Source organism: Pseudochaenichthys georgianus, chromosome 17 (assembly GCF_902827115.2).
Source record: "Pseudochaenichthys georgianus chromosome 17, fPseGeo1.2, whole genome shotgun sequence".
Classification (NCBI taxonomy): domain Eukaryota; kingdom Metazoa; phylum Chordata; class Actinopteri; order Perciformes; family Channichthyidae; genus Pseudochaenichthys; species Pseudochaenichthys georgianus.
Window position 1 is genome coordinate 1,253,134 of NC_047519.1, and position 21,331 is coordinate 1,274,464.

The 21,331-nt window shown below is 43.0% G+C and overlaps 1 protein-coding gene across 2 annotated transcripts in view; it reads left to right on the forward strand.

Moving 5' to 3' along the window:
- The first annotated feature begins 2,204 nt into the window (after positions 1-2,204).
- ca8 (carbonic anhydrase VIII) overlaps positions 2,205-21,331 on the forward strand; it is a 71,734-nt gene continuing 52,607 nt past the window's right edge. The window contains exon 1 of one of the 2 annotated variants that reach the window (XR_004553755.2): positions 2,205-2,755. Coding sequence is in view for 1 of the 2 variants with exons in the window: in XM_034103797.2 (XP_033959688.1) it covers positions 2,683-2,755 (73 nt within the window). In the remaining variant the exon portion in view is untranslated. The remainder of the gene's footprint in view (positions 2,756-21,331) is intronic. The other variant, XM_034103797.2, reaches the window with a different exon arrangement.

A 21,331-nucleotide genomic window follows, 5' to 3' on the forward strand; every position in this document is an offset into this window, starting at 1 on the left:
AGTGCTCCTGGCCTCTCCCTCCTAGAGAGAGAGAGAGAGAGAGAGAGAGAGAGAGAGAGATGTGCTGCTCCTGGCCTCTCCCTCCTAGAGAGAGAGGTGAAGTGTCTGCTTTATGCTGATGACCTTGTTCTGCTGTCTCCTACTGAACAAGGACTCCAACAGCAGCTGGACATAGTAGACCAGTACTGTAAGGACTGGGCCCTGGCAGTCAATATGAAGACAACTAATGTCATGGTTTTCCAAAAACGCCCCAGATGTCAGGAGAACAAATACCAGTTTACCATAAACAATCATATCATGGAACATAGTATGAGTTACACCTACCTCGGGTTAACCATAACAGCATCGGGAAGTTTCAACATGGCAGTGAATGCACTCAAAGAAAAAGCCAGAGAGCTCTAAATGCAATTAAGAGAACATTTTATAATGTCCAAATTCCAGTTAAAATCTGGCTCAAAATCTTTGATAGTGTGATCCAGCCCATTGCGCTGTACGGTAGTGAAGTATGGGGTCCACTCAGTCACCAGAGCTATGCCCGCTGGGACAAACATCCAGCAGAGTCTTTACATGCAGAGTTCTGCAGATACATATATATACATATACGTGTTCAGAGAAAAACACCAACAAATGCATGTAGAGCAGAATTAGGCAGATACCCACTGATCATCAACACTCAAAAGAGAGCACTAACATTCTTTAACCACCTTAGATCCAGTCCCCGAGACACCCTCCACTCCAAAGCCCTCCAGAGCCAAGAGCTGACCCCAGAAAAGAGTCCCCTATGGCAGCTGGCTCTGAGGCTAGCTGCCCCCTCTCAGAGCCAAGAGCTGACCCAGAGAAGAGTCCCCTATGTCAGCTGGTGCTGAGGCTAGCTGCCCCCTCTCAGAGCCAAGAGCTGACCCAGAGAAGAGTCCCCTATGGCAGCTGGTGCTGAGGCTAGCTGCCCCCTCTCAGAGCCAAGAGCTGACCCAGAGAAGAGTCCCCTATGTCAGCTGGTGCTGAGGCTAGCTGCCCCCTCTCAGAGCCAAGAGCTGACCCAGAGAAGAGTCCCCTATGGCAGCTGGTGCTGAGGCTAGCTGCCCCCTCTCAGAGCCAAGAGCTGACCCAGAGAAGAGTCCCCTATGGCAGCTGGTGCTGAGGCTAGCTGCCCCCTCTCAGAGCCACTCTGACCAGTCTCTCAGCAGCACTACTCTCCAAACACCAATCGCAGTCAAACGCATTATAGCACAATGTAAAGACAACTATTTACAACATTGGGAAGACGAGACGAGAAGCCAAAGCAGATTAGAATGTTACCTGGCTCTGAACAGAGAGTACGAGCTGGCAGAATATCTCTCTACTGTCAGAGATAGAAAGCAGAGACAGATCCTAACCAAGTACAGGCTCAGTGACCACAGACTGGCAATCGAAACAGGAAGACTCAAAAGATCCTGGCAACCAAAAGAGAACAGAACATGTGGTCACTGTACGACAGGTGAGACCGAGACAGAGATGCACTTCCAAGGAGCGTTTACTGGAACAAGTTGAACTCTGTAATCCCAGGTTTCAAGGAGGTTGATGACCTCTCAAGACTGAGAGTAAGTACTGCTAGGAGAAGGAGACAAGGCACATCTTGCTGCCCAATATGTATACACATGCCACAACCTGAGACACACACACACACACACACACACACACACACACACACACACACACACACACACACACACACACACACACACACACACACACACACACACACACACACACACACACACACACACACACACACACACACACACACACACACACACACACACACACACACACACACACACACACACACACACACACACACACACACACACACACACACACACGTTGAAATGTAATTATATCACTGTATATATATCATCAATAATATGTAAACATTTGAAATCTATGTTAATGTTGTTAATTATTTTGTATTGTGATGCTTTGGCAACATTGTTTAATTTAACTTTCATGCCAATAAAGCCCCTTTGAATTGAATTGAATTGAATTGAGAGAGAGAGACAGAGAGAGAGAGAGAGAAAGAGAGAGACAGAGAGAGACAGAGATAGAGAAAGAAAGAGAGAGACAGAGAGAGAGAGAGAGAGAGAGAGAGAGAGAGAAAGGAAGTAAGAGGAGAGGAAGACAGAGAGAGGGAAAGAGAGAGACAGAGAGAGAGAGAGAAAAAGAGAGAGACAGAGAGAGAGAGACAGAGGGAAAGAAAGGAAGTATGAGGAGAGGAAGACAGAGAGAGAGAAAGGAAGTAAGAGGAGAGGAAGACAGAGAGAGAGAAAGAGAGAGAGAGAAAGAGAGAGAGACAGAGAGAGAGAGAAAGAGAGAGAGACAGAGGGAAAGAAAGGAAGTATGAGGAGAGGAAGACAGAGAGAGAGAAAGAGAGAGAGACAGAGAGAGAGAGAGAGAGAGAGATAACAGCAGAGCAAAGGAGAGAGAGAAAGAGGAGGAGCAACAGAAGAAAGAGAGATACACACAGCTCCACACACATCAGTGAGTGACAGTAGATGAGGGATGCAGGAAATACAAAGAGTAAGAAGACTGAAGAAAGAGTAAAGACAAGGCAGAGGGAATCCATCCAGCACACTGCAGAGAGAAACTAGTGAGGCTGGGAGAGGACTGGGAGGACAGACTGGTTTTACGAGCAGACTGCAAAGCACCATGGCCGACAACGTGAGCGAGGAGTCTGATTATACCCCGGGGAAAGACGAGCTGGACTGGGGCTACGAGGAAGGTAGGGGGTCTATCTACAGGAGGAGGCATGCTGGGGACATCCAGTGCTCGCTGGTGTCAAGAGTTGAGGGTCCAGATCTTAAAGGGGTCTTGACCCAAGCTTCACTGAAAGCAGATACACAACACAAGCTGAAACAACTGAAGCGTTTAATTACATGTATGATGTCAACACATTTCACATAACTCTATTAGGTTAGTTGAAAGCAATTATATTAAGTTGAACCTAATATTTTTAAACTTAATTATTGCTTTCAACCATCCTAATACAGTTATGTGTACTTTGATGACATAATACATTTAATAAACGGCAACGTTTCAGTTTTTTCAGTGCATTTACTACATTTGCCAGAATTGGTCTGCACAGAAGTAACTGACGTCTGTTCAGCTTCCATCAAACAGGACTCCATTAGACAGCACAGTGTAGTTTACAGTGCAGGGTCTAATCCCGAACGCAATTGATGTGTTATCTACTGTATACTGTGCCGCCTGCTGCCGTGGGGACACACACTGGAGATGCTGTGTTGGGTTGGTACGCTGTCAACATGTCTGTTAAAAGAAGACGGAAATGAGACAAATCTAATATTTGTCTCATTTGCTCCTCCCTCTTTTAGGTAACTTTCACTCATTCATGTTTTACTTCTAAACAGTTATAGAATTGTTCTTCAGCTGTACAGGATGCACGTTATATCAAAGCAGCAGCATTAGTTTGTTTGGAATATAAATAAAAATACGTACCTCAACATGATGTAAAACACAGAGTGCAAAATGTCCAAAGGAAAAGTCACCATATCCACAAAGCTGGTGTGAATATTAAGACAGTCTTGAGGATCATTAAAACTATTCATTAATAACCATGCATCTCCTTGATGTGTGATGGAATTAAAGGGCAATTACAGAAATGTATCTAATTACTATTTGGACATACAGTTGCAAAGTTAGTACAAATGCTATTGATTTGCAAAATGTACAAAAAGAAACAGATCTGTACCCTCAGGTTTCTTCCTGCTGGGGCTAGATATGTTAAACAGCTGTTCATCATCTGTTCTGATGCTTATTGGACCAGGAGTGAGGTTTGCCGTTGACGCCGGGGACATACTCCCACTGTCAGTCAGTCAGGTTTCCTGTAGGCACTTTAACCCCTGGTCTGAACTCCTCTCACTCAGTAACTCTACTCATGTCCCTCAAACTCACCGCTCACTGTTTGTAACGAGGGATTTCTATTGTACATACAAGCTGACATCATGGTGTTTTTGTAGACATAATACAACTACAGTATTTCAAAGCAATACTTCCCATAACATAGAAGTTGATCTTGGTGGAGTGACCCCTTTTTGTTGACAAAACAAGATAAAAGTCAGACACTAACAAGCTTACATGCCTACTTTCAAATTCTAAAATGAACTTCTCTTGTCCGAGACATCTCTTGTTTAGTATTGTTACAGTTGTCATGCAGTTCTGATTTAAAGACTTCATTTAGGCTGTGTTGGTTCACTCTGTCTTCTTTTTATTGCTGCTTACTGAGCACCGGGGACCAGAGATGGGGTCGTTACTAAAAAAAAGTAATATATTACACTACTTCGTTACTCTCTACATAAAGTAACTCGTTACTTTACTCGTTACTTTACTCGCAGGGCCGGCCCGCCCCTCCCTGCAGGCAGATCACGCAGACTGCTAAAGTTTCAAATGTTCTCTTTAGTTCAGTTTCCATTGTCGCATAAGACTGATCCAGATAGCTCCTGAATGTTTTCCTATCTGACCGTGGCTGTCCTCTGTCTCCTGCTATCTGACCGTGGCTGTCCTCTGTCTCCTGCTATCTGACCGTGGCTGTCCTCTGTCTCCTGCTATCTGACCGTGGCTGTCCTCTGTCTCCTGCTATCTGACCGTGGCTGTCCTCTGTCTCCTGCTATCTGACCGTGGCTGTCCTCTGTCTCCTGCTATCTGACCGTGGCTGTCCTCTGTCTCCTGCTATCTGACCATGGCTGTCCTCTGTCTCCTGCTATCTGACCGTGGCTGTCCTCTGTCTCCTGCTATCTGACCGTGGCTGTCCTCTGTCTCCTGCTATCTGTATATTTTGCGCAGTCTATCTCTGCTCACGCTGTTGCGTCAGCGTGTTCTCCTGCGTGTTGGCCATGTGTTGCACTGGAACCAGACACCGCAAAGACTTCAGCCGAGCACGTACGAACTGCGCATGCGTGAGTGGCAATAAAACTCCTTACCAGCAGGCGGCGGTAGTGTGTATTCGTCATTCAAAACAGGCAACAACCGGAAAACAGAGAAGAAGAACAGACTACGTGATATAAACAAACAACAAATAGCTGTGCGTTAGCTTCACCTTAGCATGTGTTCTCTGCAGGTGTTTGTTGAGGTTTGATTATGACTGATTTTAGTAAGTAACGAAGTAACGCGTGTCGGGACAATGTTAGTAACTGTAGTGTGATTACTGAATTATAAAAGTAGCGCGTTACACTACTCCGTTACCGACAACAGTAATATTATTACCCAACTCTGCCGGGGACACTGTGACTATACTCAGAGCTCTGTATGCCTGAATTACACACTAAAGTCAGGCCTGCACTACCATCAGTGTCCTGTGGAAAAATGTGTGTCATAAACGTAGTGTAATATCTTAAATACAGGAAAAGTAATTGAGTGCTGAAAATAAATACATGATTTTTTATTGGAATCATGCAGAGAAGATGTCTGTGCATTTGAAGATCAGAGACTTTCTGCAGGACACTTCGTAGTTTATAAGGTCTAATATTATATCTTACACATTTCTTTTGCAGAAAATGATGGTTTCCATAACACACTTCCTATCCAATGTCCCACGTTCCCCTTTTTTATGTAAACTGAATAGAATAGCTATGCAAGGCTGCAAATCAAAGCTGCTTCCTGCTGCTCTCGGTTTACAGTTGTTGTTCTCTAGACCAGTGGTTCTCAAATGGGGGTACGCGGACCCCTAGGGGTACGTTGGAGTACTGCAGGGGGTACGTGCGATTTATTTTATGATAATGAAAAAAAAACATAAGTAATGCATTTAAACAAACTACTAATAGTAGATTAACTACTTTATTCAAACGTTTACAGTAATTCTGGATAATAAAATGGGAAAAATAAACGGGGTGCTCCCTTTTCCTCTCCCTCTCCTGACAGCCCGTCAGTCTCGTGCAGCTCGCTGAACCTGTAATAAGTGACCCGACAGTAAAGCATACATATATTTATAACTAGTTTAGCTAGTTACAGTACAGAGTAGATAAACTAGCTAAGTGTGTTAGTTCTAACCAGGGCCGTCCCTCCCTACAGGCCGATCATGCAGGCTGCATGGGGCCTCACATTGCGCAGGGGGCCTCGCGCAGGGGGCCTCGGCTTATGAGCTCGGCTTGTGCACAGTTCTCAGCGCAGTTCTCAACGCAGTTCTCCGCGCACCCCCCATCCCCGCTGACACGCGAGAGTGAGAGGTGATAAGGGGAGCACGTCTGTAACCCGACACCGTTGCAATGAATCGACATCTGACCAATCACGGCTTTGATACGGCCACTAGTGCAGGTGAAGAGATGTCGGTGAAAAGACAGTTTCAGTCCGGCGCAAGCAAGAGGGGAAAAAAACAAAACATGAAGAAACTAGAGCATCACTCGAAGGTGGGTTATTGTATGAGTCAAATGTACAACTTGCAAATGTTGTATAAGTCAAATTGTCATATTAAAACATCAGCTGCTTCACGACACGAGGAAGGCAGTCTCTGCAGAGCATACAGGCTAATGGAGATGCAGTTATTTCCAGCATTCTTTATTTACCATTCATTCAAGTATGTGATGCCTTTTATCTGCTAACGTACAGTATTGTAACGTATTGGCTTACATAACAGTTAAAGTTTACAGCCTAAAAAACATGGAGAATATTTTCCCCTTTTATTAATTTTTATGTAAATTTGCACATTTCATGGTGACGCTCAGCCTCTCCCCTTAACTCCTGCAGTCATCATCATGTCAACCACAACACAGAGAAATACTGATAGAAATGTGTGTAGTTGTTGATACATTGCTGACAGAGGGAACTACATTTGAATACAGATTTAAGAAATATCAGTTTTTGAGCATGTCATAAGCATGTTTTGTCTTGACTATATTACAACTATATTATAATAAAATAATATAGTATTTATATTATTGAATTGATTATGATTATTATTATTAGTAAAAGTAGTTTATTTGCAGTGGCGGCCAGCCCATAGGGGCGCCGCCCCCCCTCTTCCCACATTAAAAAAAAAAACAAGGTAAATATTATATAATTGGTATCAGTAAAATGTATAATCTGCAATATTTCGTTGTACTTGTACAATGACAAATAAAATTCTATCTATCTATCTATCTATCTAAAATCTCATTTAAAATTGTGTTACGATGTCTGAGATAAGTCACATGTTTCCTGCCTGGCCTTGCTCGTGTATCATTAACCTCACTCGTCTGGGCGCTATGCACAGCGCCCAGACGAGAGTGCAGCAAGTGCAGCAGAAGCCAACTGTTGCTATCTTTAAACTATGCCGCCGAAACATAATTTCAGCCAATCAGCGTCGTCAAATCTGATGGTCACAGGGGCGCCTACGCCAGCACCCGGTGCAATCTGTGTGTTGTTTGGACTCGTATCCAAGGAGACAAAACAGGAAGCTGTCATACACTCTGGAAGCTATCATTAGCAGCTATTATGAAAACTCAGTTTTTGATATAAAAATTGAATTATGGATTATCAATCATTTTTTCAAAGTGACAGACAAATTGGATTAACCTATGGATTAACCTTCAGCCTCGTTTTTTCTCCGTGTTTTGCTACCTAAAGCTACGTCGTGTGATGTCTGTATTTGCTTCCCCTGTCGCGAGTTCTGATCGCTCAGTGATGATACTTATATTTCTAGAATCTGTGGAATCTCAGCTTGTTAGCTAAGCTTGTTTTTGCATATCCGATAAGTATATCGATTGATTTATACCTAGAGTGCGTTAGCATTTTTTCGCTCAGGGCTCATTTAGACGCTTCTTGTGAGACTTGTGTTTTGTTTTGGTAAACATGGTTCATATCATCAGTTACCTGAGTTTCTTCCCGTTAAATTAGTAGGACACATGAATAGTTTATTATATTTTAAGAAGCCCTAAGACACAGAAACGGGGGGAAAAAAAGCCCCTTAACAGGTTAAATGGGAATGAAATCATTTTAACTAATTTTGAGTGTTCCCAAAGCCCCGGTGTTCTGCAGTTTGTGTGGGCCTACTGTACTGTTGTTTGGAAGTTTTGGAAGATTCATAGCTAACCACACTGAAGATTATGGAGGTATTGATCAGTCTTCTCATATTTTTAAGCCTCAATTTGTCCTTTCCCCCCCTCCCTCTAACATCACCAGAAGTCATAATTTAAGGGGTCTTTTCTCAAAAAAATGTACCGGGGGAACATCCCCCCAAATCCCCCCTAGTATTCTTTGTTCACCATTTCCACAGCCCCACCTAAAAACAGCCGCCACTGTTTATTTGCATTAATTATATTTTAATCTTTTTGAGGCTAGTATTTGGCAGGAAATGCAGACGTGCTAAATGCAGACGTCCTAAATGCAGACGTCCTAATACAGTTACGTCCTCATCTCACAATGTCGCTTTGGGCCCCAAGTTGGCCAGGGACGGCCCTGGGTCTAACTCTTAGTGTATTTTGCTCCGCTCAAGGGTCCGTCACAGCGGCGGAGCAGTGATCCGGAAGAGCTGCGTGTTCTCCGTCAGCAGCAGCTGATCTGATCTCTGATCTCTCTCTCACGTCCGGTTAGACTTCACTTGCGTTTATGTCCAAATCTATCAGATCTAGCTAGTTCTAGCCATAGATTGTATATATAAATGGACGTAGGGTCCGTGACGTCACCCATAGGATTCTGCAGAGTTGCAGAGAAGCCCTAAGTAGGCGGAGTCAACCACTAACGTCTCGACAGTGACGTTAGAGTCTAACTCCCCCCTGCTCCAGCCTGATCCAAATAAGGGCAAAGAGGCAGAGCCGAGGCGGGACCTGCTGCCACCGAGCTGGAAGTTCCAGAGCTAGCTCAGACTAAGAAGCTAAGCTAAAGGAAACCTTTATACAAAAATACATAAAAAGTTATATGTTGGGTGTGTAGGGTTACAGACTGCTTAACAAGCAAAACATAGAACTTAAATTAGTGATGCAATGATGAAATGTAAAAATGTGACAACTTTGGCATGAACAACTTTTACAAATATTTCTATACAGTCTGTGTTGGTAAATGTCATCTACGTTGCACATTTCCTGCTGAAATACCAACACGTTCTTACTCCCAACCCGTCACATGTTGACGGTCGGTCAGGGCCCCTCACCGTCACTCTATTACGCACAGGGTACCCCTTGAGAGTCAGTTTTCATCATAGACTTCAGAAAGCACCGTCCAGAACCCGCCCCCTTCACCTCAATGGAGAGAGAGTGGAGAGGGTCTCCACCTTTAAGTTCCTGGGGGTTCACATCTCGGAGAGCCTCAGCTGGACAGCACACACCACTGCAGCAGTTAAGAAGGCCCAGCAGCGACTACACTTCCTGAGGGTGCTTCGGAGAAACCGACTGAACAAGAAGCTGCTGGTGTCCTTCTACCGGGCGACCATCGAGAGCGTGCTGTCATACTCCATCTCGGGGTGGTATGCAGGATGCTCAGCTGCGGACAAGAAAGCCCTGCAGAGAGTGATACGGATGGCAGAGAAAACCATCGGCTGCCCCCTGCCCTCTCTGGAACACATCTCCACCTCCCCCTGCCCTCTCTGGAACACATCTCCACCTCCCGCTGCCTCATCAGAGCAAATCAAATACTAAAGCACAGCTCTCACTCGGGTCACAGACTGGTCTCTCTCCTGCCTTCTGGGAGGAGAGACAGGAGCTTCAAGTCACGGACAAACAGACTCAAAAACAGTTTCTACCCCTGGTCCGTCAGGCTGCTCAACCACCACACAGAATAACTGTAACCATTCTGACACATACACACACTTTTAAATGCACTTTATATACTATTTTTGATATCAATATTTTTAACTATTTATTCCCCCGTATGATTGTATGTTGTCTGTCCTATTGCCGTGTTTTTTAGTGTTATGTATTATTTGTTTGTATTATTTGCACACCGGGACAGAGTTGCACTCTGAATCTCGTTATACTCTGTGTATAATGACAATAAAAGGCTTTAACTTTAACTTTTCAACGGGCAGGGCGTCCCATAGACCTTCATAGACCTCCCATAGCGTTGATAATAGACGCCATGAGAACGCTCCCCGGCAAATGCTACCCCGACGGTCGGTTGTTATTGTCAATATTAATATAATAACGATTTATTTTTTAATAGTCACACTCGATCTTGCCGATTTTCTTGTTGCACCAGCTGGTTGACACCTCTTTTAGCAGAAACAAAGGCTACATTAATGTATTAAATCGATGTTAATCCATGTGTGTGGTTGTGGAATTAATGGACGTGCCGTTGTGCGATTGCGTTGCCCTAATTATATTTAAAAACATTTTAGAAGGCCTCACGAAATACTTTAATGTAAATTAAAATGTAAATGTGAAGGGATGTGTGTAATGTGGTGATTGACATTATTCACCCATGGATCTCTGGGTTGGGGTATTGTTCCGCACGGACATTTTAGTTAACCGGACTTCCTGTTGATGTGAAATCCGATTTAAAAAATAAAAATAAATAAATAATACTTTATTCCGAGTTTGCTTGCTTTTCTCTTTGGAGGTCATCAGATAACGGCATTGTAATACACGGTTCGGCTGCATTAAATATTACATATCTGCCGTAGTTCGCTATTTATAGAGCCCTGATGAGAAGACTTCTAGACAAATAGGAATAACTGCCGCCGAAACTGAATATGTGACGTGGATCATAAATATATCAATTAAACAAAATCTTGAATTTCTCTTCACAATATAAGTCAGCAAACAGAGCCATAACCTGCACGGCTGGGATGGCGAACGTTGGTGGCGTCGCCTCGGCCATATCCTGGTCTCCCATGTCCACCAGCTCGTCTTCGGCGTGATCTGGTCCCGGGCACTCGAACCAGAGCTGGTGGGGATCGGCGCCCGCTATTAACCTGTTAAGCCCGAGAGACCCCGGTACCGGGGCCCTCCCGCAACATCTTGCAGGACACAGTGTCTGAGGGCATGTTCATTTAATAAACTATGAATGTTTTATATCCATGTAACGGGAAGAAACTCATCTAACTGATCTTTTTTTTCCTTTTTTTTTTAAAAACCCACAATGCTAACGCTGAGCCTCTGAATTAGCAACGAGCGAAACATGCTAACATATTTACTGTACCGAAACTCACTCATACAACCTTATTATTTATCCTTTCTGCACATCCAACCCATCGATCTGATCGTGAGATGACACAGAATCGATGGATACAGACATTATAACTCAATGATACAAACTCGTAACTTTATAAACAAAAACAGACATCAAAACATGTGGCGCTAGGTAGCTAAAAACGCTAACATGGCTTACCTGTGTCGTAGTCTGGTCAAAAGTGGTCTTCAATGGCATTAAAACGATAAAAACACTGCTGAAGTTAATCCATAGGTTATTCCAATGTGTCTGTGTCCCTTTGAAATGATTTCTGATAATCCATAAGAAATAAACCTGCTTTTCCGTTTCCAGATGTCAGAGCTAGAGATAGGTTCACTCTGATGCAAAACTGCATGCGCGAAGCCCCGACCTTTTTGTTTTACCATGTGTGTGTGTGGGGAAATCCCCCTTCGATTCTATTGGCTCTAACGGTCAGAAAGAGATGTCAATCAGCAAAATCGACAAAGGGGGGCCAGAGATATGGAAAATCCACCCAAATGACCCCAGAAGTGTTTTTTTTGTGCTAAATTACATTACATGTCACTTGTTAGACACTTTTATCCCAAGCGACTTACATACTCAATACTGTGGGCAATCCCCACAGGAGCAATTTGGGGTGAAGTGTCCCAGGGACACAACGACATGCTGACTGCAGTGGGGTTTGAACCTGTGACCCGCTGATCCGAACACCAACGCACAACCCACTAAACCACACGCCTCCATCCATCCCTAAATCTCTCTAAAAAGGTCAGATTTCACTTGTTTTGCATCAATCTTGATACAGGGTACTTATTATATGTTGTACTTTGGATTCATAAAGCTTTTAGTCTACTCCAAGGGTAGTTTTCACTATAAGTAAAAAACAATTTTTGGACAGACACTATAATTTACAGTTTTTTACTATGTTCAATCTGAATTTACTTTGAAAATAAAAAACATCTATATTGATTCTGACTTTTCTACCTCCAACTCACAGGTTTATCATTACTTTGAGAAAAAAGATTATTAACTTAACACTTTTAGAAGGGAAGATATGGTCATTTGTTCTGGGAATGTCATTTTCGAGCCTGAGACCTGAAAAACAGGCTCAGGGCTAAACAGGTTAAGGGACAGGCCCGGGTTTCCTGTAGTGGCGACTCCATTCGCTTGCCTGGAGGTAAGATACTTTTTTTACTTGTTTCGAATGCTTTTCTGGTCAGGTGTTGTCCCGCTCGCTGAAGAGAAAAGGATGACAGTCAGAAGGTGTAGCTGCGTTATATACTGTGAGCCTGCGCGCACATTCAGGTAGGCTCGCCCTGATTGGCCGGCTATGTTTATACAACTTCAGCGTATCATTGATGAGAGTAATACCCATAGTGTCCAGTAGAGGGCAGAGCCTGTGTGAGATAGAACTGAAACGCTGACTTTAATTATATGTATTATGTCAACAGTTTTCACATTACTGTATTAGGTTAGATGAGAGCAATACTATTACGTTTAAATAATACAATATGTTCAACTAACAGTATTGTCTTCAACTAAACTAAAACAGTTATGTGAAATCTGTTGACATAATACATTAAATTAAATTAATAATTTCAGTTTTTCAGTGTGTGAATGATGACATGTAAATGTAAAGACATTTGAGGAGAACTAAAGATTAGATACAGCGCTATATATACAGTCTATTTACTATTTACAACGTGTTGCCAAGCACATTAACAAACATAAATCATTCTTGTTACAGATGATTTATTAATGTGATCTAGTGCCAAGCTAAACTCTGTCGCTGCAGTGAAAGCCTCCTGCCCTCAGTCAATTGTTGTCAGGGCTTCAGTTGCTGAGGACAGAGGGAATGTGAGAGAACAGCCTGGTAGTCATACAGTCCATGAGGAGTTCAGTTTGATTTTCCTGGAGGGACATGAGTGTTCTGGGCTTCTGGAACATGAACCTCACCGTATGTGTTCTCTTCCTCCTCTCAAACACTCTCTGGGCTCCACACCTCGAACACTGTTGTCATTGTGCAGTGAGAGAGATGTGGTCAGCAGGAAGCTGAACTGAACCTTTAGAATCAGTTTCTCTGGTCTGAGTTTATTTTCTAGTGCAAGAAAACTGTGTTCAGCACTACAGCATTCACTATTTTAAAATAAATTATAAATGTTTCAAACGTTAGTAATCAATGGTTTACTTCACATGAATTGTACTGCACAGAAAAAAAAATCATTTTTGGAGCACAATTTAATCTGTGTGTGTTTAATGCAGCAGAGAGGCTCTGTGACATATGTAGACTATAGCTAACTCTGACACTTGAAGCTAGCTGTGCTAGCGACCACAATGCTTACTTAGTTTAACAATGCACTTTATGGTTGTATTAACATAACAGAAAAAACGAGACATTGTGATTTAACAAGCAGTAAACCACTATTCAACAAGCATAACAGGTCCTTCTGACCTCATGCAGCCTCTCAGCAGTTTGGTTTGGAATACTTCCTGTTACTGTTAGATGTACTAGCAACGAGCATTCAAGACAGTATTATACAACCTTGCTGAGGCACCTTCAGAACTGTAAGCATGTAAGGTATTCATGTTGATCTCGTTAGAATATGTTCTTATTATCTGTTCTCCTGTAGGCTGAACTAATTTGACATGTATGGCTGTTTGAAGGATTACTTTATATTTTAATTGAGCTATGAATATATTTGTGTGTTATTTTTGTGCATTTATTGTTAAAGCGACTCAAAATGTCTTTGTCATGTCTTACCAATGAAATATGTTTAAAACAAATCCCTGAGTACTACAGCTATGGCAGACACAGTTAGTGAATGTATTACCACGTCGTGTGGTAGAGTCATATCCTAAACAGAAAATATGAATTTCTACATAGGGACTCCTTCCTGTAGTAATGGCAGAGCCACACTGTGTTAACAGAGGGTGACAGTTATATTTTAATATAGAAAAGATTTTCACACCTAGAGCAAGTAGTTCAGGAGAATAAAATCAGGATATGCTGTGACAAACTGCAGAAAACCGTTAATACTGAATACTGAATACACAAATCTGTCTCCACACTCCTACAGATTGTTTGTCTTCGTTAAAGGTATCTGTATATTCTAACTGTTTGGAATCTGTATTTAAAGAGCTTGTCAGTTTGGGTGTGTCAGACTAATCTGTTGTGTAAATCTATGTTTGTTTGTATTTTATTGTTCCTCATTGAGGAGTGTCACTCTGTCTAACAGAGCTGCTTTGGGTCAGGAGTTGGGAAGTTTGTGGAGGCAGAGCTTGCATTAAGGCGTTTACTGCATCTAACATAAAATTGAATTTCTAATATTTTGTCTAAATGCCTGGGCAAGTTAACCTATCAAGCAATTTTATTGTAATGACTCCATTATCCTACATTATTGAGGAGCCACTTAACCCTCCTGTTGTATTCGTTTTTTATAACAGCAATAATATTCGTGGGTCAATTTGACCCAGTGCATGTTTAATTATCCAAAAATGTACAGAGGCCCCAAAATCCAGATTTTTTTTGTACATAGTTTGTACCATTTATAACTATCAATGAAATCAATATTTAGTGCAATTGTGTTATTCACCTCTTACAGATAATGGTTCCATTAGAACAAGTCACTCGTTTTTCACAAAACATATACATTCAAACACATTTTTCTATTTTCTTTTTTACATTGGAAAAACCTTGATATAAAAATACATTAGTTTTGCATAACATAACATTTTTTAAATTACTTTTAAAATGCCGATATGACGTAATTTCGGATGGTGGACCCACAGAAAGTTGCTATCAGAAACAATGGCTGACGTGTTTTGGACGTAATATGGTCTGTGTTTACATTAGCAAGCCTCGCTAATACTGTACTGGAGAGCACTTGTGTTTAAATAGCAGGAAATAAAAAAAGGAACTCACCTTGTGATAAACCCGCAAGAGAAAAAGCATTTGAGCTCCATACTGTTTCAGAAATAATCCTTGATGTGGTTTAGAACAGGATGGCGTTTTATCACAGCAGAATTTAACTTTATCTCCGGTAGAATTCTGATCAGGCATTAGCTCCGCCTTTTTTCAAGCTAAGGAACCAAAATCCGGATTTCTCTAAGAGGGCTGGAATAGAGGGATATGAGGGATGTCCATAGACTGTAGTGTCTGTGACGTCACCCATAGGTTTCTGCATAGTTGCTGAGAAGCCCTCAGTAGGCGGGGTCGGCCGCTGCCGTCTCAACAGTGAACTCAAGGCCTGTCCACACGGCGGCGTGCATTGTCGCTTGCCGGCGGGGGGGCTGAAACTCGCCCAACAACCAATCACATGAATCTCCCGCCCCGGACACACAAGCACGCGGTTTGATTGGCTAGAGCTTGTACTGGCATATTATTCGATTGGCTGACGCTTCCGCCGAAGCTTCAAAAGTTGAAAATTGCTCAACTTTCTTCGCGAGCAACGCAAGCAAATCTACGCTTCGCTCCCACAATGCAGTTCGGCGAAACGTGACGTCACCCCATTCAAAGTGAATGGGCAGAAGCGTTGAAGCTTCAACGCACGCCACCGTGTTGACAGGCCATCAGAGTCTAACTCCCGCCTGCTCCAGCCTGATCCAAATAAGGGCAAAGAGGTGGAGCCGAGGCAGCATAAGATAAGTCGGATATTTAAATGAAGAATACTCCACCAGGCACAACAAACACGTCCGAGTTCAAGTTGTGTTCCCCGGATCAGCCTCGCAGCCTCGCCCCTGTAGCATCCTGGAGCTAACAGAGCTAACGGAGCTAGCAGAGGGACAGAAAGCTAGAAGCAGCAGTCACTGCCCTAATTTATGCAACAACTTTAAGACCTAATATAACAAAAAGGGGTGCGTTAAAAAAAGGCGTTTATAATAAATACATTTATATTGATTTTAAGATATTTTCATAGTTCATACAATCATACGTATTGGGATCATTGGTATTAATGTGGACCGGAGGGAGAGGGTGACGAGCATAAGTTTCACTTTCCTTTCTTATTTCAATTCCAACTTTGGTCATGAAGAATATGTTTCTCTGTTGTCCACGTTCATAAAGCATAAAACAACAGCATTAGAGCACGGTGCAGAGTCTCTCGATGAGTCCGTCGTTCTTATTAAACATCCATGTTGTAGTCCGCTGTATAGAAAACTGTAGTTTCCATAGTTTCCCCACGGCAGCAGATGCACATTCATGACGTCCGCTGACGCATCATAAACACTGCACTCCTTTCGTCCATTATTCTTACTGAAAATGTTAGATTACACATTCACATCTGACTGAAGATTGGCCCCATTTATTTGTGACGTTGCAAACTCTGCGGTACAAGGCACAAGTGATGTGAAGCTCATAAAGCGAGGCAAATAGAAATAATCAGCTGATGGAGTGTAGATGTGGAAATAGGTGCATTCGATCAGCTGACTGTGTTTTCACAATAAAAGTAGTTTCTTACTGAATATCCTGTACTGGTCTTAAAATCTCATAACATCAGCATTTAATGTTCCTCTTGGATGTTCTTCTTGACCATCCAACGTCATTGGAGGCAGTCGCAATCGTCATTGGAGGCAGTTGCAATTTCTACAGGCTCGCACTACCTGTTAGCATCTGGCATCTGTTAGCATCTAGCTCTCCTGCTTACAAACTTTTAGCCATCCCTGCTTATACAAGTAGTAGTTTTAGTTGTCTGCGATCTGCGGAGGCCTACTCCCACCTGTCGAGTACGGCTGTACTGAGGTGTTTTTCCTCCGGAGACGTCGCGAAGAGATGGAGCGGCTCCACCTGTTGCTGCATGCGATCTACGGAGGCCTGCTCGTCGCGAAGAGGCGCCACGGAGGGACCGGAGCGCTTCCACGCTGCTGTTTTCGCCTGTCCTTTGCTGCTGTGCTGATCTTGCTCCAGGAACATCGCGGTTACTGTGTGCTGGTCTGGGAAAATGGCCCATATCGGGATTCTGCTGTGCCTGTTAACTGTTTTGGACTATGAGAAGATCTATAGTCATTCTGAGAAGTCTACTGGATTCAGGTCTGTTCTGCCACCCGCAGTGGGCATCCCCTGCAAAGGTTTGGATGTGTTGCTCAAACAATTACCGGTTGCCTTGTCACAGACAATCTGCTAGACAAAATATGTTTGTCTTTTTTATTTTCCTGCGATGATGGTTCTTCAGGACTGCTTCTGAAGCTCAAATCACACTCTCGCAGACTTTTACGGTGTTTCTAAAGTAGATGACAATGTATGTGTGTCGTTTAAGAGGAAAATATGCCTGTTTTTTGTTGTTGTTATTACTGTCAGGAAATGTACAACCTAACCCTGGTCCGCCCAGTAGTAGTAGTCAGATCGCTACTCCTGCTGATTTTAAAGCTAGGTCTGGGTTGGGTTTCATCCACTTGAATGTGCGCAGTCTGTTAGGTAAACTAGATTTTGTCCGTATCTGGGCGAGCTCGACTGACGCTGACGTCATTGTTTTATCAGAAACATGGCTAAATAACTCTATTTTGGCCTCTGACATTGCCTTAAATGGTTTTAATGTGTATCGTACCGACCGGCCTAATAAAGGTGCTGGCGTTGCCATTTATGTTAAGAATAAGTTCAGTGTCACCACATTAGTTTCCAAATCGATCAGTAAGCAATTTGAATTTTTAGCCTTAAATATAGAAGTGGCAAAGGGTCAACAGGTCATGGTAGTGAGTCGTTACAGACCCCCCTCAGCTGTCAAAGACTCCTTGTCTTCACTAGCAAATATTTTATTACAACTAGACTACAAGGAAATAGTGCTACTTGGAGATTTTAACTGGGACTGGTTAACTGCAGTGTCAGAGGATTTTAAAAACCTTTGTATCTCTTTAAATGTTACTCAGATTGTGGACAGTCCTACTCGCCCTAACATTAAGTCCCCTAATAAATCCTCCCTAATTGATCTCATTCTAACTAATGTTCCCCATACATATTAATCTGTGGGAACATTTGCAAATGATCTGAGCGATCACTGTGTTGTAGCCACAATCAGGGACACTAAGGTCCAAAAGGTTAAACCTCGCAATATCATTAAGAGAGACAAAAAACATTTTGTGGAGCAGGGTTTTGTGCATGATCTGTTTGGGTTTGATTGGGGGAAAATCGATCTGTGTGCTGATGTAGAAACCGCATGGTCTTATTTTCATCTTGGTTTTATGGAGATCATTGATAGACATGCACCCTTGCGTACATTTAGAGTAAAGGGACGAGACAATCCTTGGTTTTCTGCTAATCTGTCCAGTCTCCTTCATGAGAGAAACAAGGCCTGGGCAAAGGCTAGGAAATCAGGCTCAGAGGTAGAATGGCTGCATTTTAGGCAGCTAAGAAATAGCTTCACTTCACATATCAAAAGTGCTAAATCAAAGTACTATCTGTCAGTAACCACAAATAATCTGAATAATCCTGGAAAATGTTGGAAAGCCATTAAATCGTTATCCACCGGCGATATCCGTAATGAGCTACCTCCGTGCCTTACCACAGCATCTGGCTCTATATCGGACAGGGCTACTATGCTCAATTGCTTTAATGAGCATTTTGTGTCCTGTGGTTCTCTATTTGATTCGGTCACTAACTCTGCTTCTGTGAACACTACAGTATGTGACTCTGAAAAACGTGTGTTGGAAAACCCTTTTAGTTTTACCCCTTTTACTGTTGATGTTGTTCGTGAAGCTTTATCTAAGTTATATCCTAAGAAACCGGCTGGCCCGGACAACGTGAACCTTTCTTTTTAAAGATAGCGGCAGATTTTATTGCTCCACCTCTCACTACTCTTTTTAACCTCTCCCTCAGCACTAACACAATTCCAAAATTGTGGAAGTCAGCGTATGTCCTGCCTTTGCTAAAAGGAGGGGAGGCCACCTTATTAAATAACTATAGGCCAATCTCTAAATTGTCAGTTCTGGCTAAGGTTCTTGAACGCCTAGTGAGTGAACAAGTAAAGGTGTTTTTATGTACAAATGACATCCTGTCTAAACATCAGTCAGGCTTCAGAAAGCAACACAGCACCATCACTGCTACAATGAAAGTGGTGAATGATGTGGCGAGTATTTTAGATAATTAGCAGAGTTGTGCAGCTCTATTTATTGACCTTTCAAAAGCGTTTGACACCGTCGATCATCACATTTTAAAGCAGAGGCTGGTCAGTATAGGCATATCCAGCCATGCTCTGGGACCCTGCCTGGCCTCTCCTCTTACCGCGGCTCACGGTTCACCTCGACGGTGGCTTCGGACGGCGCCCTGTCTGGCCTCTCCCCTGTCCATGGCTCCTTCGTCCCGGGGACGCTGCTCCTGCCCCCCAGCTCCTTCCTCCCGAGGACTCCTCCTTCCCGCCGCTGTGCCCTCGCCTGCGGCCGGGCAGCGCTCCTTCCAACTGGGGACCACCGTTCCATGGCCCCGCCCTCACCTGCAACCCCGCCCTCCTCGGCCCCTGTGGTGCTTCCTCCCAGACGCGGGGATTGTGCCATGTTTGAATTCTGGGGGGGCTTGTGTGGTGACCACTGTATAATGTCATAATTCAATCTAGGAACTACAGGCTGGTATGGTTCTGCACGGACACATTAGTTGGTACCTCCTGTGTATATACTGTGTCCTCCTCCTTTTCTCTCTCTCTTGTCTTCCCGGGCTGCGACCCAACAGGAAATTTTGGAAAGCAATAAAATCGATATCAACTGGTGAGATCCGTAATGAGCTACCTCCGTGCCTTACCACAGCATCTGGCTCTATATCGGACAGGGCCACTATGCTAAATTGCTTTAATGAGCACTTTGTGTCCTGCGGTTCTATGTTTGATTCTGTCACTAACTCTGCTTCTGTGAACACTACAGTCTGTGACTCTGAACAACGTGGTCTGGAAAACTCTTTCAGTTTTACTCCTTTTACTGTCAATGTTGTTCATGAAGCCTTATCTAAACTAGATCCTAGGAAACCGGCTGGCCCGGACAACTTAGAACCTTTCTTTTTAAAGATAGCTGCAGATTTTATTGCTCCACCTCTTACTTCTCTTTTTAACCTCTCCCTCAGCACGAACACAATTCCAAAAGTATGGAAGTCTGCTTATGTCTTGCCTTTACTGAAAGGAGGGGAGGCAACTATTTTAAATAACTATAGGCCAATCTCTAAATTGTCAGTTCTGGCTAAGGTTCTTGAACGCCTAGTGAGTGAACAGGTAGGAGTTTTTATGTACAAATGACATCCTGTGTAAACATCAGTCAGGCTTCAGAAAGAAACACAGCACCATCACTGCCACAATGAAAGTGGTAAATGACATTACTAGTATTTTAGATAATAAGCAGAGTTGTGCAGCTCTGTTTATTGACCTTTCCAAAGCGTTTGACACCGTCGATCATCGCATCTTAAAGCAGAGGCTACTCAGTATTGGCCTATCCAGCCATGCAGTGGGGTGGTTTGTGAACTACCTCTCTGAAAGGTCCCAATGTGTTCATTTTGATGGGCTGTCTTCTGAGTGGTTGAACATTGCAAATGGTGTTCCCCAAGGTTCTGTTTTAGGTCCACTTTTATTCTCCATCTACATCAACAGTTTAGGTGAAAATGTGGATGAAGCTACTTTACATTTTTATGTGGATGATACCGTGATGTACTGTGCAGGTCCCTCCATTAAGGAGGCTGGTGTTAAATTACAGGCTGTTTTTAACACTATTCAGACTCAGCTCTCTGAACTAAAGCTTCTTTTAAATGTGGATCAAACCAAGGTCATGCTCTTTTCTAAAGCTAAAAAGACACCAGAGCCTGTTTTAGATATTGTAACTACGCAAGGAACAAAACTTGAAGTTGTTGCCTGTTACAAATACCTTGGTATCTGGCTTGATGATTGTCTCACTTTTAAACGTCATGTAAATAACCTGCTTAAAAAGCTGAGGGTTAGGCTAGGTTTCTTCTACAGGAACAAGTCCTGTTTCTCGCTTGAGGCCAGGAAAAGGCTAGTCACTGTGACCTTTTTACCTGTGCTGGACTATGGGGATCTGGTCTATATGAATGCACCTGCCAATTGCCTGGTCAAGTTAGATGCTGCGTATCACAGTGTACTAAGATTTGTGTCAAACTGTAAAGCATTAACCCATCACTGTACCCTGTATGCAAGGGCTGGTTTGCTTTCACTAACTGTACGGAGGCTCAGTCACTGGTACATTTTTATATACAAAGTCATGTTAGGGAAACTTCCATCTTATATCTGCTCCCTGATCTCACGGAGAATTG